The sequence below is a fragment of the Parasteatoda tepidariorum genome, chromosome 4 (assembly GCF_043381705.1).
Source record: "Parasteatoda tepidariorum isolate YZ-2023 chromosome 4, CAS_Ptep_4.0, whole genome shotgun sequence".
NCBI lineage: Eukaryota > Metazoa > Arthropoda > Arachnida > Araneae > Theridiidae > Parasteatoda > Parasteatoda tepidariorum.
This window is the reverse complement of record NC_092207.1, coordinates 30,118,265-30,136,206: the sequence shown is the minus strand read 5'-3', so window position 1 is coordinate 30,136,206 and position 17,942 is coordinate 30,118,265. Positions and strand designations below refer to the sequence as shown.

The 17,942-nt window shown below is 27.9% G+C and overlaps 1 protein-coding gene across 2 annotated transcripts in view; it reads left to right on the top strand.

The window, feature by feature from the left end:
- LOC107448683 (nuclear receptor corepressor 2) overlaps positions 1 to 17,942 on the top strand; it is an 86,081-nt gene that overhangs the window by 45,249 nt on the left and 22,890 nt on the right. Inside the window, exon 3 of one of the 2 annotated variants that reach the window (XM_016063980.3) lies at positions 14,511 to 14,775. In XM_016063980.3, coding sequence (XP_015919466.1) covers positions 14,511 to 14,775 — 265 coding nt within the window. Of the gene's footprint in view, positions 1 to 14,510; positions 14,776 to 16,386; positions 16,964 to 17,942 lie in introns of those variants that run through there. The other variant, XM_016063981.4, reaches the window with a different exon arrangement.

Genomic DNA, 17,942 nt, shown 5'->3' with positions numbered 1-17,942 from the left:
TCAACGTCACGTGTGGTACAGACTTATAATTTGTTATACAATATAATGTTTTTATAAACAATTTTTATCTATAAAAAGATCACGTATCAGATTTTTGTTATGTTGTCCAATATGTTTATAGATAAATTTTACCAAGAAACTCGCCATTGCAACGTCACATGCGTATCTATCAGACTTATAATTTGTTATATAATTTAATATTTTTATGAATCATTTTTATCGGAAAAAAAAATAGCAACTCGGCTTTTCAACGTCACGTATCAGTTTTTTGTTTTGCTATTTAATATGTTTATAAATAAGTTTTACCAGTAAACTAACAGTAACTCTGCATTTCGAAGTCACGTGTAGAATTACAAGGCTTTAGTTTTACAATTGTATATTTTTCTAAATACGAATTATATTATATTTATTTACTTAACTTTGATACAGTAATATTCACGGCATAGAAACATTTTGATAGGATTTTTTTTTTGTCTGAATTATAAAATTACTGTAACAGCTAGTAGCTGAAAGAGTGATCAACTCAAACAATTTTTAATAATTAACAGTTTTTCAGCGAGTTTGCAATAATAGTAAAACAAGTATAATTAGCTCCTCTAAATATATTTTTCATTAGAAAATAGTAGACATTTTAATTACTAGAATTGAGATAAGGTGGCTCAGTTGATGATGAGGTGAACCTTCTAATGAGGTGAACCAGGTTCGAATTCCAGCGATGGCTGGTAGATTTAAATTCCGCACCTGGCTCTCATCAACCACAGTGCTTACATAAAATATCTTCAGTGGTAGACGACGGAACATGGGTTAGAGTTCCCTTGCCGTTAGGCTAACCGTGGGAGGCTTTCGTGATTTTCCTCCCCACATAACGCAAATGTGGATTAGTTCCATTGAAACGTCCTCCACGAAGGTAAATTTTTCCCAATACTTCATCAAGGAGTTGCCTTTCTTTCTGGATTGGGTTTTAAATTCCAAGCTACGGAGTTGAACATTAGTAGTCGTGTACCCAAAATTGGGTCGGCTGTTCAATTATTGAATTTATAAAAATATATAATTATATGTATATGAAATAAATAATTATTATATAAAATATATAATTAAAAAAAAATTTAGATATGGAATGGATAAGTTAATTTGAAAGATAATAATATAATAAATTCCAGTTTAAAAGCTTGTATAGAATAATTATTCAATTCTTTTCAACAATTGTTATTAATAATAATTCATTTGTATATTTAGATATGTTTTTTAACTCGACTTTAAGTGTTATTGCGATTTGTTATTATAGCGTATTTTTTGTGTACTTCTAATTCTTAGGTTTTACCAATTCACAATTGCTTCTTAGTTAAGAAATTAAATCTACTTCTAAAGAAGATATTATTTAGAGCTTGATATTATTAATTTAGATTAATTATAATTTGATGTACACCGTTCATAATGCTTTCAGGTTATTTTACGGCTTGATATCTCCGATCATGGCGCTTTTGTACTAGATTTTTGTGACCGGACTACTCCGTCCGTAACGTTTTCAATTTAGTTTGTGGGTAGAGAGATATATCTCTGGTGATGGCGCTTGTGCTGAAGATTTTATGATCGGACATTTTCCATTCGTAATTCTGCTAAAACCAAAGTGAAGCTCATATAAATTTCATTCTATACGTATATGTTAATTATAAGAATTCGTAACGTAAACGACGAACGTATTTAATTAAAGGCAAAGTAAAACTCGTATAAATATTATTTTATGATTTAAATTAATTAAAAGCTTTAGCATATTAGTCACGATTCTGGCATGCGTTTTTGTATACTTCTGATGCTAAAGTTTAAAAGCAGGAGAAACAATTCGTTTAAAACATCATTTCACTTGTGTTTGACATAAAAATAATGAGAAAAAATTCGTTCAAAACCATTTCACTTGCCTTTGACATAAAAATATAAGAAAACATTCGTTCTAAACATCATTTCACTTGTGTTTGACTTAAAAATAGTAAGAAAAAATTCGTTCAAAAACATTTCACTTGCATTTGACATAAAAATATACGAAAAAATTCGTTCTAAACATCATTTCACTTGTGTTTGATATAAAAATATAAGAATACATAATGTATAAGATGAAAGATCTCGTCCTTAGCGATCTGAAAACGATTCTTATTGTCGTAAAACCGAACTCAGAGCATAAGTATTTTTCTCGATTTCCGGTTGTCGGGTTTCTTTTTGGTAAAAATCACTGTAATTAAATAATTATTACTGTGAAACATACAGTAAAAATGAATTTCATGATAAACTTAGTTTTATGGATTATGTACTCAGGTTGCAGCTACTTTTTACCTTTATTTGATCCGGAGTATTTTTACAGTGTATTACGTTTTAAATATATAAATACGTAATTTAAAAGTAGTTTGTGACTTAGTCATCTGATTACGATTCATTATTTTTGATATGGAGTCTGTCTTTTATATTTTAATTTTCACTTAAATGTTTCATTTAATGATTCGATTAAATTTTATTTAAAGCTCTCCATGAATATATATATATATACTATATATTTTCTTTATGACCTACCGACGATCCTATTGAATTCATGATTTCTTTCGATTTTTTTTTATAAATATATATTTTTGATTTTGTTGACGTAAAATTAATTTGTTATAAAGGCATACGATGTTATACTTTTATCACATATATTAGGTATCTTTTAGAATGAATAAAATATGTTCTGTTACGTAATGTTAAAAAATGAATTGCCTCCTTCACAAGGTAAAATTTTTTTTAATGAAAACCCTGCGGATATTTTTTATTATAAATGAAAACCGTGCGGATTTTTATTTCTTTCTAATTTTGTGCTGAGTCCTCTCTCCCTGCGTCTTTATCTGTTTCATTGATGACCAATACGATCCACGCCTTACGCGTTGCTTATACATACCGTGCCATGCAATGATTTTATAATTATTTTTATTTATTTCGTCGGTTTACTATTAAGTAATTATTAATTAATATGTTATAAAGTGTTTCAAGCTCAAAATTTTGTCTTTTGGTGATTTAAAAGAAGAAAGAAAAGAATAAAAAAACGATATTCCTTTTATTATCCGTTTACTTATTCATTGGTTTTCTACAGATGAATCAATATTAATTTAATTTTTAATCATTATAATTGTCGAAGGTCCTAAGATATCTTTACTAGAATCGTATTCGAATCTTAAAATAATTTTTAAAAACGATAAGGCTTAATACTGGTGATCACAGATCACTATTTTCTTGTTAAAAAATCAAAATCTAGAATTATAAATAAGCAAAAAAAAAAAAAAAAAAAAAAAAAAAAAAAAAAAAAAAAAAAAAAGGTTTATAGTATTTTGAATATATTCCAAGTATCCAATAAGAAAAAGAAAATTGCTATGAGTGTTACGTAAGTGTTATGCCCGTCTAACTAACCCTCGTAACTTCTTCATATCTTTTTCTTATAAATATTACATTTTAACCGTTGGTCAGAAATTCTAAATCACTGTTTGTTTTAATTAATTATTATGATAAAAATATTAATCAAAGTTATTGGTATTGTAACTTAACTTACATTTGAAATTATAATGAATGTTAGATTTTACCGTGTTGTTATTGCATGTTTGTTTGTAGGGGAAAAGAAAAGAAATTAAATAATCTTTTTGTTCTTGTGAATTCATATCATGGTATCAGGTGGTGGGCGATGCGTGCGAGTGACCTTGGGTCGTTGAACTCAATACTTCCTAATGAAACCGACTACTTAATTGGAATATTTAGAGCCTTTTAAGTTGGGGCATTGCTTGGTCTTTCTTTGTCCTTACGCATAAAAAAAAGACCAATTATGACACGCAATGTTTAAATATCTTTGTAAATAGTACCCCGTGTAACTTTATTTTGTACTTACTTCCATATGTTTTTATGTATTGCTTAAGTGGATACTAGCAAGTTATCCTAGAGTAAACCATGAAGTTTCAAATGCTGAAGTTCTTTTTTTAAATTATTAAAATGTAAACAAGTTATTTCAGTATAACTTGACCACAAATTATCCTGACTTATTCTAGAGTAAACCATGAAGTTTCCAAATGCTGATATTCTTTTTTAAAATATCAAAACATAAACAAGTTATTCATAGCTTCCCCACAAATTATCCTAACTTATCCTAGAGTAAACAACGAATTTTAAAACGCTGAAATTCTTTATTTAAACTATTAAAATGTAAACAAGTTATGGCAAGATAACTTCTCCACTGCGCAATCCTAAGTTACCATAATTTGTTAGTATTTGAATGTTTTGAAAAAAAAAATTTTTTTTCCTCAGCATTTTAAACTTATATGCTTTTTTTATGCTAAGTTTATCTGAATTTACTTTTTTATTTACTTTAAATTTTAAACTACCTATGTAGGTGAAAGAGAATTTGCAATGAAGAATTTTTCCCCTGGTATAGCGTCCTTTTAAAGAGTTGACTGGTATCTCATTCGCGGCTGTTTTAAACATGGATCAAATTGTATTTCAAAAAACCCCTTTATCAAAATACCCAACGTCAAAACTTTTTTAACATTCTAACAACCTTATGAACATTATTATTGACATCTTAAAATTTAGTTTCCTATATTTTTGCTGATAATTATAGGTACCAAATATTATTAAAATCATCCCTATTTTCTCTCTGGTAAATATTTTCTATTTCCTTGCAACATAATCTATAACAATTAATTGACCTAAAATTTTGATGCAATTTATATTGTTAAAATAGCCGAATTTCAGTTCCTATTTAACAATTCTTTCTTTTTTTTTTTTTAACGATAAAAATATCCTAATAGAAATCAATAGAGATTAAAAAATAAATAAAAATAATAAAAAATAAATTAATTAATTAAAATTTATAGCAACAGAATCCTGTTTCGCATTCTGTGCTTTTTATAAAAATTTAACAAACCATATGGAATATTTTTATTTATCTATGTGTATCAATGCATTTTTAAATGTATGATAATTATGACCAAATAATTATATTACTATTTGCTCATAAAATCAGTTTTTATTTTGTCATAATATATTCTGTTTACAGAGCCTTCAGCTATTACCCAACGTTATTTTAAAGTATTTAACGCCTATTTTTGACCCTTGACATGGCCAATTCTTTTGTTCATGGTTTTTGTTATATTTTTTAATGGTTTTGCATTTTTACATACGTTAGCTTGAAACAAGGAAAACACATGTGTTACGTTGCTTCATGGTTTTTCCCTTCATGTGCTTTTATCTGCAGCTGTGGAACCTGTTTCTTTATGATTTTTCTGAATTTTTCTTATTGATTTTATGATTTTTCTCCCCCTTTTTCTAGTGCTTTTTTTTTTTTTTTTTTTGCTACAAAATTAACGTGTGTTATGTCCCTCTACTTAACTATTTTTTTAATAGTTATTGCATATCAGGGTTGGTTGGATAATTCCAAGTATTGCTGTGTGTTAGTTTCTTAACAATCTTTGTTAAGAAAGTTTTACTTATTGTCTCGAAAGAGAAGTTTCTTAAAAAAACCTAGGAATTTTCTCATACAGCATTATCTGTGAGGTTTTTAAGTTCGTGCTTTTAAAATTGAAACAAATTTTTTATGTGCTCTTTTTTTTCGATGCATAAAAATAGTTTCCAATTTAATAATTGTAATTTTATGATTAAATCTCGTATCGAATACGTTCTAAAAAAATTAAAATGCTAAAGAATTAAAATAAAGTGTTAAATATTAAAATTTAACCAGGTTTTAATGTGCTTTAATTTTTGATACATAAATAGTTCTCAATTTAACACTAGAAAGACTGGAAATTAGTCTATACCTATATTGCCCAAAAGCAGTCAAAATGGCTGGATTGTGAATGCGTAAATAAATTTGTTTAAAATAAATTTTTAACATTTTTTATATTATTTTACAGTTATATGCCAAGTTATTAGTAAATATTAACAATAAAAAAAATTATATGTTGTACAAAAAGTCACAAAATTGTTAGAAATTGTGTCATTATATACATCATTGTTTTCTAATTGAAATTAAATAGCAGTCAAAGTGACTTCCTTAGACAATCTAGTGTTAATAATTATAATTTTATGATTAAATAACGCTTTGAATATAATCTAAAAATTAAAATTTTATGGACGTAATAATTTGACTTAATTTTTAATATGCACTGCTTTTTAATACATAAACAGTTCCCGATGCAATGACTAATTATATGGTTAATTAATGCATTGATTACATTCAAAAATTAAATTTAGAATTTAATTTTAATATGTTCTGTATGATTTTTGATGAATAAAAAAGTAGTTCCCAATTTAATGTTTATAATTTTATGATCAACGTAGTATGTCGATGTTTTTTAGAATTAATTTATCACAGAGTCGATCATTTTTTGCGAGAGATCAATTGATAAAAAAAGTCTTATTCGATGACATAAAAAGAATGAAGCATTATCAATTTTATCATATGACTTCGACTTAATATTTGTGAATGCCATGACATGTTTTTCCAGCTTTTGGCTACAGTGTCAGACCATAGTAGATAATCTTGCTCCTTGAACAATGGAGTCAGGAAGAAGAGTGCTTATGAAGTACACGTACTTAAATTGTTTTTATTTACTAGAATATGCTATTCTGTTGCCATTCCTCGAATAGGAACTATTTTTCGTGTTCAGTGATTAGCAGTCATCCGATACTCTACTTCCTGAAGACCACTCCGAAAATAAACATAATTCTAGTTAATTTTGGAATTTTTTTTCTCCACTCGTGACGTGACCTTTAAACCGTTCTTTCTTATCAGTGGAATTGTTTTTGTGATATTTTTTTTTTGTTTAAAGCAACTTTTAATTATTCCCAACAAGAAATATTTAAATGTTTACATGCTTTTGTATTGTATTGCTTTGTGTTTATACAAAACAACAAAAAAAATTGTGAAAGGTTCACTACCGCAACTATGACGAAATTAGAATTGTCATTAGAGGAGCAACCATTTCATGCTTTTGGTATTTATTCGCCACATATTCATACTAATATCAACCATGAGTGAGCACAGTGAAATTTACTTTTTTTATTTTGCCTGATTTCCAATTTTTTTTTCAGACATAGCTTATTATAAGCTGCATTGATTTATATAATTTATATGCATTTAGCGCGTAATAATGCTTGCGTTTTGCTGTTTAATATATTTAAATCTTACGTTTTAAATTTTAATTTTTGTCTAACTGTATTAGACCCTTTTTTTTCCAATTTCGTATGGAAAGTTGACTTCGATGTATTTTTTTGATCGAAAACAAATCGATGTTAGTTTTAGAATAGGAAAGGCAAGTATTTGTACCATATATCTGTTCCAAGTGTTGGGGAAAATTTATATTTATGTACTTAAAAATATGAAGTATATTACTGCAAGTCGCGTGTATGTGTAATTTTTTTCATTGAAAATTAAATTTGCAAGTTTTGCTTTTTGCCTTTTTTTTTTCTAAGTTTCGAGTGTCTCTTAACTAACGCTTTTTGGACACGATTTTGTTTTTTTAAATATTGTTGACTTTCCTACATGTTCTCTTTGTATTTTGGACGAGTGTCACACACTATTTACTTTCTGTAGTACACGAAGATAAAAATACTGTAAAACTACTGTACTTCATGGTAATGGCATTTCTGGTACAAACCCCCCCCCCCATAAATTTGGTTTATGAAACCAAAATATACGGTATTTAAATGATTCATTTGGTAATTTTTTCATTCATATGGTAATGATTTACCGGAAATTCTGGTTTTCGAAATTATAGTTCCTATTATCAAACAATTTAGTAAAAATTACAAACCAGAAAACTAAATTTAACCGAATAAATGGTTTTTATGGCATGCTCTTAGGAATTACGATAAAATGATCAAATTTTACCATATATGATAAAACCATTTTTAATTAATACTTTTCCCGAAATCAAACAGCTGCGGAAATAACCGAGCTCCTTTGGTGTTTTTATAGAGCCAGAAACGCGGTAAATTTTGCCATATTCTGGTAGTTTTGACCATAGTTTCTTTTTTTTTTCTTTTTTTCTCAGTGTGGAGTGGGGAAATATGAAGTAGTACGTAGTCTTAATATTAATTGACTGGCGTGTAATAAATAAAATAACTAATCCTTTAAAATATTCATTAGTTTTTATTATACATTTACCTGTATCTCTACCGCTATCCTCAAAAGGGTTATTATTCATTATTTTTAAACAAAAGAATCTCATTTAGTGTTTCTGCTTTATTATTTTCTATAGGGGCCATTTGTAAATGATGCCACACCTTCTTTCAACATTTTTGATCCCCGCCTTCTCTTTGAAAAAATTGGCAATCGATTTGGTTTGAAATCACTTGAATAATAAAGCAAATATTCAGTAGTGTAATGAGAAAAATATAAGTTTATTTGAAAATGAAACGACACGGTACAGCAATGCGTATGTTTGCAAATATATGCATATTTTCAAAAGAGGTTTCTTACATTTTGTTTCCCTTAATAAAGTTAGATTAATGTAAAGTTTTAAATTTTGAAAGGAAAAATTAATTTTATTTTTATTATTTAACTGTTTATAAATTATTTTCTCTTTTAAGTTTCGTGTAAATCCTTAAAATGCGTTTGTTTACATTTATAATCTTATGCATTTTGGGTTTTTAATGTCATAGTTTCAGTTTTTTATCTTCTTCAAAATGTATGGAAATTAGTTTAGAAACAGTTGTAAAACTTCCTATAAGTACGGAATTCCCCCCCTCCCCCGATTTATTCCAATGCAAAAGGTAGCACCTGCTGATCCTCAAGTTTTGCCTCAAAGTTTTTCAGCCCCAGCGTAAAAATCATCTGTTATCAAACAACTTTCTCAATAAGAGATATTTAATTCAGAAGGAAAAAAACGAAATGGCGATTTAAGTTGCATTTTGAAAGGCATTTGTTATTAACCTAAGGGAAGAAAGGGATTTGGAGGCCTCCAAACACATTAAAATTCTTATTTCCTAAAGCCATTTTCGAGAAAATAGTAGCCTGGAGCAATCCAGTTCTAAACGAACAGCAATGAAATGCATTATCGAATCCAAATGTAGGTTGCAGAAGGGTAAATGCCCTCTAGCTTTGCCATCACTCATGCGTGGTAGACTTGTGCTTCCTTCTTTATTCGATGCGGGTCTGTTCGACTAATAGGTCAGCAAAAGTTCTTCCCACTGATAATTGCTTCAATTTTTGTTGTTCTTTCTTACAGTTGTTCCCGCCATGTTGTAGGTCAAGAACAATTACGCCTTTTTCCTTTTACGACACGTTTATTTTCTTCATGAAGTGACCTTATTCTTTTGCTAAAACAAAACTCTTATTCCTGCTCAATTTAATACAACTCAGTATTTACCTTGCTTTTAATTAAATTCAGCGGAGAGCTCATTTTAAGTTTTTAGTTATTGATTTTTAATTTCACCACAACTGCAACCTAAGCTTATTCGCTTTGATCGCAGGTATAGTTGGTATCTGATTCGTGATTCGATGGTTCGAATGTGTGATTTGCGTCATTGAACTGATTCTGTGTTTTGAATCATCTTTAAACTGATATAAATAAGTTTCAAATTTACGAATCACTATTTTTCTTCTTCTTCATTTTTATGGGAACAAGGTACTAATGCCGAATTCTGACTTCAAAATCGGTTGCTCTTTAGTAGAATTTTATGATTCGGTCATTTTTAACAATGATTCGCGTCTCGAACTGATTCAGTGTTTTCCCTCATAATTTCGAAACTTCTATTGTTGATTCAATGATTCGAATTGTTATATTTTTATGATTACAGATTCGAATTTTAATTTCTACTGTTTTAAATTCTAATATGTACTTTTCATTTAAAATAAGTGCGACGCAATATGAATTCTATAGTTGCCTTGTTTTTCCCCCCTCAAATATTCGAAATAAACTCCTGTATTTTATAAATCTTTATAAAAAAACATTTTTCTTTTATATTATATTTTTTATCTGCGTATAAATTTTTGTTCATCTATTCAGATTTTTCATACAACGAAATCAATTAATTCCACTTATTATAAAAAATATATAACTGTTCTTTTATTTTTTTTAAAAAACTTACTGATAAATAAAATGTATTTAATCATCAAACATTTTTCTGTTATACTTACGCTATAAATATTTACTGTATGCGATTACCCATGAAACAGTTAATTCGTATCAGATAAAATGAACAATTTAATTGAATCAACTGATTTAAATCAACTGATCTAAGTCACAGATTCAAATCACTTAAGATAACTGATTTGTGCAGTTCAAACCACATTGATGACCTTATCTAACTCTATACTGTAGTAGATAGCAGTATTATTGCTATCAAGATATTATGCATTGATATCAAGATATTATGCATTGCTATCAAGATATTATGTTCTTGATGGATTTAGATCTCATCCTTATGCTTTGGGACTGCACAATATCATTGCCCAGAGTGATTACAAAGCCTAGATCTAGAACTAAAAGAATTAAATACAGCAATTAAAATATCAACAGGAACTTAACGCTAAAAATAGATAAATGTCACAGTATTCTTTAACTATTTTGTGTTCAGAATGTATTAACAGATCAATAAAGCAAATATTTACTTTTTGTGTGGGAATCACAGGAAATTATTAAAATAATTATCAACGGTAGACCAAAGTTCTACTATTATTAATACTATTATTTTACCTCGAACGTAGACTGGTTTTAAAAGATTACATTGACTTTAAAAAAATTATTGTTAAGTAATTTTTTGCAAAACAATTTTTTAATTTTCTTGAAAGTTCTCTTCTTTAAATTAAGATTATTGTTGAATTTGTAGGACCTTAATATACTATATAGTTATATCGAATTTCATTCTGGTTTGTAGAAGATTCACATTATAATTCTCATTTTTATTGCCAAGATTTTGAGCTTAACTTACGTTTCCTTTTATAATTAATGTTGCATGCTTCCTTCTATAATTAGCATAATAATAATTCTAATTCTCGCGAAACTCGTAATTTATTTTTCTTCCCCAATAAATTTGACTAATACATGTTAATTCTATTCCCATAAGAAAGATCTGAATTTTTTTTTTAAATACTTTATAATTTATATTTTTACACATTAAATTTGCCATCGTAAGTGTTCATTGTTTTTCTCAAAATGATTTATGATCTAAACTAAATTGGAATTCTCCATTCAATTTCTTTCCGGATCTACTATCTTAAAATAATTATTCGGTTTGAACTATTTTTGTTCTCTGATGAACTGTCCTCTGATGCTGAAAAATAATTCTTTAGCCATATTAGTAAATCTTATGCTTGACTCCATTTGTTAATCTAAAAACCAAAATGTAAATATTTCAGTTTATTTTTGGAAACGTTATCTTTTTATTCCGGTTAAAATACTTTCATTAACTTTCTCTTTACCATTTAAATTGATGTAAATTAACCCAATTATTTCTCTTTAGAGAAAAGTATTCGGTCGAAAATATTTGCGTTTTTTAATAAATTAAATTCCGTCTCCACTTAATTTGATCCAGTTTAGAATTTCAAACCTTTTAAATGGAATATATTCTTCTTCGAGAAATAATTAATGTATTTGAAATACCTTAATTTGTTTTCAATTTCTATTTGATTTAATTTGAATTAATTGGATACATTATTTTATTAATGCTGTAGAATTCTTTGGGAAGTTAGCAAAATACCAGGAATAGTTTTATTGTATTTTTAAGGTTCTTTCCGCTTGTTTTAAAAAATATTTTCGGAACTAAAATTGGCTTTTAATGCCTTATTTGTTTTTGAAATAAACGTTCATTGTTTTAATTTTATTATTGATTTTTAATTTAATTAATTGAGTTATTAGGTGCATACATTTTAGGTGTAAATTTGAAAAGAAATATTTCTAGCAATTTATGTTAAAATTCTATAATCTATTCTTTTGAAATTATAATTTCGTGTCGACTGTCTTCTAATTTTCTTACTCTTGAATATCTAAAAAATGTATACAAATCTCATGTTTTTACAAAATTTGAAATCCTTTAAGAAAAATAATTTTCTACTGAAATAATACATTTTATTGTTTATGCTTGCGTTAATTCTTTAGCAACGTAATATTTTGGTTTGCGATCAACGTTAAAATTCTTTATTTTTTATTAAGACATAGGTGCTATCTCTCTCTATTACAATTTTTTTTCCCAAAGAGAACTTCTTCGATACACTTAGAGAAGAATACTTTTAATTCCTGAGAAAAGCATGCTCTCTGTTTAGAAAAGAAAAAAAAAAAAAAAATAAATTTTCCTTCATTAAATTAATTATTTTTAGAGAGAAAAATTTTTGACATTAGAATCATAATTGCATAAATTATTCATCATTTGCATAAATGTTACTAATGTTAAATAATTGAAGTGTGCTCTGAAAAAATCCCTTATACAGTATTTTACTGTTGCTCCGTTTGTTAACATCAAGATCTTCCTATTTTTATTTTTAAACGTTGTCAGCTATGTAATATCTAAAGTAAATTACTTAAATGCATTTTAAGTAAGAGAAATTAAACAAAAGCGAAAAACTAAGCATTTCCGACACTCTGTGGTATTGATTACTTTTTTTATTTGTTTTTTTTACGCTTAAGGTTATCTGGGGGGAAAAAAATTTCAATTAAAAAAAAGAATTCTTTGTAACACTTTTTCAATTTACTAAGGGTAATATGGAGGAATCTTTTGTTGTAGATAATAAATTATGCCTCAGGAATAATTTTATGTTGTATGTTGGAATAATAAATTTGTAAACATTATATGCCCACAGGGGTCTGTTTAGAAGAAATTTGGATCCGTTAACGGACCCTTCACAAAATATTTTTTCATAAAAACGGACCCTTCACAAAATATTTTAACTTAAAAACGGACCCTTGTATGTTGGAATAATAAATTTGTAAACATTATATGCCCACAGGGGTCTGTTTAGAAGAAATTTGGATCCGTTAACGGACCCTTCACAAAATATTTTTTCATAAAAACGGACCCTTCACAAAATATTTTAACTTAAAAACGGACCCTTGACAAAATATTTTAACTTAAAAACGGACCCTTCACAAAATGATTTTTCTTTTAATCGGACCCTTCACAAATTTGTTTATCTTCATTATTATTTTGTTAATCGAATAAACCCTTTCCAGGGCAGAAAACAAGAAAGATGGATGTAAACGAATTAAGTTTTGTCTTCGGCAGACGATTCTTCCATTATTCGTCCGAAATTAATATTCTGCGTTCAGCAGTATAGGCTAAATACCAAATATTTGTATGTTGCATCTCTAATTTAGAAGCAGCAATTGTTGTTTATTTTTTAAAATTTAATTTTTTTAATTATAATTTTACAGTGTTGAGCATAATCTTGTATGTCTTTACAATTTAAAAACTCCTTGAAAAAGTTTTTTTTTGCAATAACGGACCCTATTTGCACAAATTCATAAAAGCGGACCCTGGTTGAAAGAATGTGAGTAATTTTTTCACAATTTCACGAAAAACGGACCTTTCACAAAATGTCTGGACAGACTCCTGGCCCATTATTTGTAGCTTTGTTAACTTTTGTAGTAACAAAATTCACCCTAAATTTTGGGATCTAAATATGTTAGCATTTAGTGTCATAGGGATTGCCACTTATGTTGCTGAAGGTATATTATACGCATTATCAGGTCTTGTATCATTATCAGGTCATGCTCACTGCCATATCCAACTTTTTAAGTAACTTACAGGTGACTTTTTGATAATTGAAAATTTGCATCCCTCTGTCTCCGGTAAAGTAAAACATGTTAAGAGTTTAATCCTCTTTTCATGCATTCCGTTTTAGACAATAATTTTAGTACATGTTTTGGGGTAGCTAAGAAATAGCTACGTTTTCAAATTCTTAAAGAGAGAATGTTTTAAATGAAAAACATCATGATTTCCATTTAGTCAATACAAAAAAATATCTAATGAATCTATAAGATTTAGATGAATATCTAAGATCTAATGAGTTGTTTTCCCTTTTTCATGCAATCCGTATTGGACAATAATTTCAACAATTGGAGGGCCTTCTTTCATTGGATGGATGTATAAGATCTAATGAATTATAAGAAATATAAATAGGCGTTTTAAACTCCCAATAATAAAATAGGGGCACATATAACTCAGTATTGTGTTCTTATTATCTTGTGCAAATTATGAAATTTCTAGTACTTGTCTTGAAACAATACTAAGGCAGAGTTAAATGTGAAACATGTTAAGTGTGAGAAAAAGTGCGGCTTATTATTATTTTGCCCTAAGCCAAATAGAAAAATCAAACCTATAAATCTACATACTGTTTTTGCGTGTATTTCTATTTAATACAGATTCTAGTAATTATTTGTTGTGTAGCTGTTTGTTGTACTGCAGATTTTAAAGATATTAAGTTTTAATGTTAATTTTTATCAGAATGAGTTGTGATTTTATTTCTTTTTATTTGACGAGTTAAATGGTTAAATTTATTATTATTATTGCAGGCCACCGCATGACACAAACGCCCCTTACAAGAGGCAGCCCCATCAACATTTGTCACATGGTGGTGGTCATCACAGTCCACCACTAACGGGCACAAGGGGTTATCCATATCCACAAGATCCAGGTTCTCGGTGCTCATCATCTACCTCTTACGTCACATCCGCGGCAGCTGTTGTGGTGGCATCCTCCCCCCACCTGGTGCATCCAGGTGGGGGTGGGGCCATTTATGCATCTGCCAATCACTTATACAGGGATACCCATTTCCAGGTAGGTGCCATCTTTTGTTTTAAAGGTCATTCTGATATCTTTCTTTTTAATCTATCCCTGTGTATCGACAGGTTATTGGCTGCTTATAACTTTTATTGCATATTTTTCTTATCGGGCGAAGTATTTTTTTTTAATAGAATAAGGTTTATTTATAATTTTAGAGTATGTAGTATTATTGCTTACTCGTTGTAAAATTTTTTTTTCTATCGATTAAGTTTTGTATTCCAAATTGTTTTCTTTTGATATTGTGTTCATATTTTTTTAAAAAATTACTTTCTTATTGTGTATAAGTAGTTTCTACTTTTGGAACGGTAAATTTTTTGTCTTTAAACTACGCATCTGCTGCAGAACTACAGAATATTAATGCATAATTATACAATATTTTTGCGTAGATATATAATCTTATAGTATGTAGTATTACATACTCTTAATTATAATTAATAAATATGCATATAATTTTAGAGTATGTTGTATGTGTTACATACTGTTTTTCATATTAAATTCTTATATATTCTGATGAATAAAGTTTTGTACTTCTGATAGATTATTGAAATTCACAAATACTTTTTAAACTTTTTTTTTCACCGTGTGCCGTTTAAAAAATTGTAATATAATCTTTTGGCAATAGACTTCACATAATATTGCCGAAATATTGGATATTTATTGTTTATAGTTTTTAAAATTAAAAAAAAAAAGTTACAAAACTTGTTTTAATATAAGCTTTCTAATATTGATTGGTATATTGGATCGATGTAAAGAATCACCCAAATTATCTAGTCGAATTTTGACGAACAGGTTAGACGTGTATCAATTCAATGTGGAATGTATGATGCTCTGCCATTTCCTCCGGGATGTTCCCAGACCGTCGCCAGTAGCCCATTGTGCAGCTCTAGTGCGACGTAAATTCACAACAACAACAATGCTCTGCCATTATCTATCGATTAGACTAACTCTTCATTTTTTTAAAAAATTTCTCGCAACGTACCCAAATAATATTTCAGTTTCGAATTAAATTAATTTTTTGTTGAATAATAGAAGATTCGAGGGAAAAAAAATTTAAAATGGCGGGTAAATTAGGAAAGTTTTGATAGGGGCAAAATCAATCCTACTTGGAGAAAAACTCGTTTTATATGAATACATCTGCTTTGTGAGCACTAGATTTTTAAGCGTCTTACTATGTTCTTCAATTTAAATGGTTATAAACTCGTGCAATATTGAATCGAATTTATCTTCAACGATTTTTATCCTGAAATTTGAGTTTATTTTGTTTCTATTCTTTCCTTTTATTAATGACAATGAAGAATTGCAGTAATTTTTCCTTCGATTGAGAAGAATAATCGCATAATTTGATTTTTATTTAAAAATTTCATAATCAATAGTAACTCTTTTCTAAGCATATTGCTGTATTGTTAATGTTTTGAAATAGCGTAGCATAATTCGTTTTCGATCATTCTTAAACGCGCGTGTTTTCATGTTTCTTTTTACTACAGGTGCAAGTTAATTTGAAAAAAAAAAAGAGAAAAAAAAGAATTTCTATCAGAGCACCTGCCCTTTTTACTCACTACTTGCGCAGAGCTGAGCTATTTTTCTTTTGAATTGCTTTTAAAAGTCATTCTTAATATGCAATTAAAAAATAAACGGACTTGAGAGCAAGTAAAGTCAAGGTCATTGATATTCTCAGCAAGCAGCTGCACAATCAGAATATTTATCGTCTTTTAATTTTTCTAACGATAAAAATATAGCGATGTGAACTGAATTCACTGCTTTTGAGAGTTATATTTCCCCCCCCCCCATNAACTCTTAAGCCACCTGTTGCCCCCCCAATGCCCTTTGATAGCTTGATAGAAAATAGCTTATTCTGAATTTTCTTAATGTATTGTTTCTGTTTACCTTTGATTTCATTAGGAAAGAGTCTCGTTTGCGCATGCGCTACAGGATATTACAATCTTAAAACGTGATTTTTGTTTTTGAAACGTATCGAGTTTATTGTTTATTTCCATTAAAACGATATTTTACTATAAAAGTTCCGAAAATAAATTTTGCTTCAAGGCAGTCACTAATAATATAGGATTCGTGAATCTTTTCTTGAAACAGTGGATTATTTTAATCTTGAAAATCAGACGAATTTGTCAAATTCGATGAATGAAATTTTAACTCTTAATCTTCCATTCTACTTATGCTCTTGAAGGTTGTAATGATTCCTTGTTTATATTTTAATGATATTCTTCTATGAAATGCATCTATTATTTGGTGTTATTACTATAATTTTTTTCATACTATTAAAGATTTTGTTTAAGTTATTAGTGTATTAGTTAATCTTTATCCTAGTTCCTACTATTTAATAAATATAACTGGTGATTTGATATAACTTTAGAAAAAACGTAATAGCATTACATGTTTTCAATTGCAGCTAATGTGTTCTTCATATAATAATCGTTTAACATTCATGTTTTAGTTGTTAAAATCTATATTAAATGGGTAGAATGTTTAACTATATTGTTCTACTGTTAAATGATGGCATACTTTTAATAGCTTATTATTATTATTACTGCTTACTACTGCTTTTTTTTACATACATATTGAACAAAAGTATTTTAATGGCAGTATTAAATTTTCAAACATTTTATTTTAACTAATTTTAGGTGTTTTTTATTCTATAAAAAATTGATCTTTCAGATAAAAAAAAATTTTTTTTAGTAAATTCCTACTACAATGTTGTAGAACTTATAGTTTCCGTTTCAGATTAATAATTTCATATCATATTCTAGCAAAAATGTATTGTAATTGTATTTTTGTTTTAACTCACATCATGCACAACTTCTTTTGATTATTTTTTATAGTTAAACTAAAATATTTTAACAAATTACAAAAAAGTAGTAGTAGGTACATATTATCGTATTAAATTACTTATATAACATACTAGATTCAAAATTATGAGCAAAACAAGGTTTTTAAGAATGTTCTTTAAGCTAAACTCTATTGTGTGATTATTTTTCTATTCTGATTTAAATAAAACTTCAGTTTTTTTTTTATAAAAGCTTTAAAGAGTTAAGGAATAATATGCAACTAACCTTTATTTAGTTATGAATGAAATGCGAAGCATATTGAATTAGGAACATAAATTTTAATCCAAAGTTCAAGCTTTAACTTTTATATAAGATCTTTAT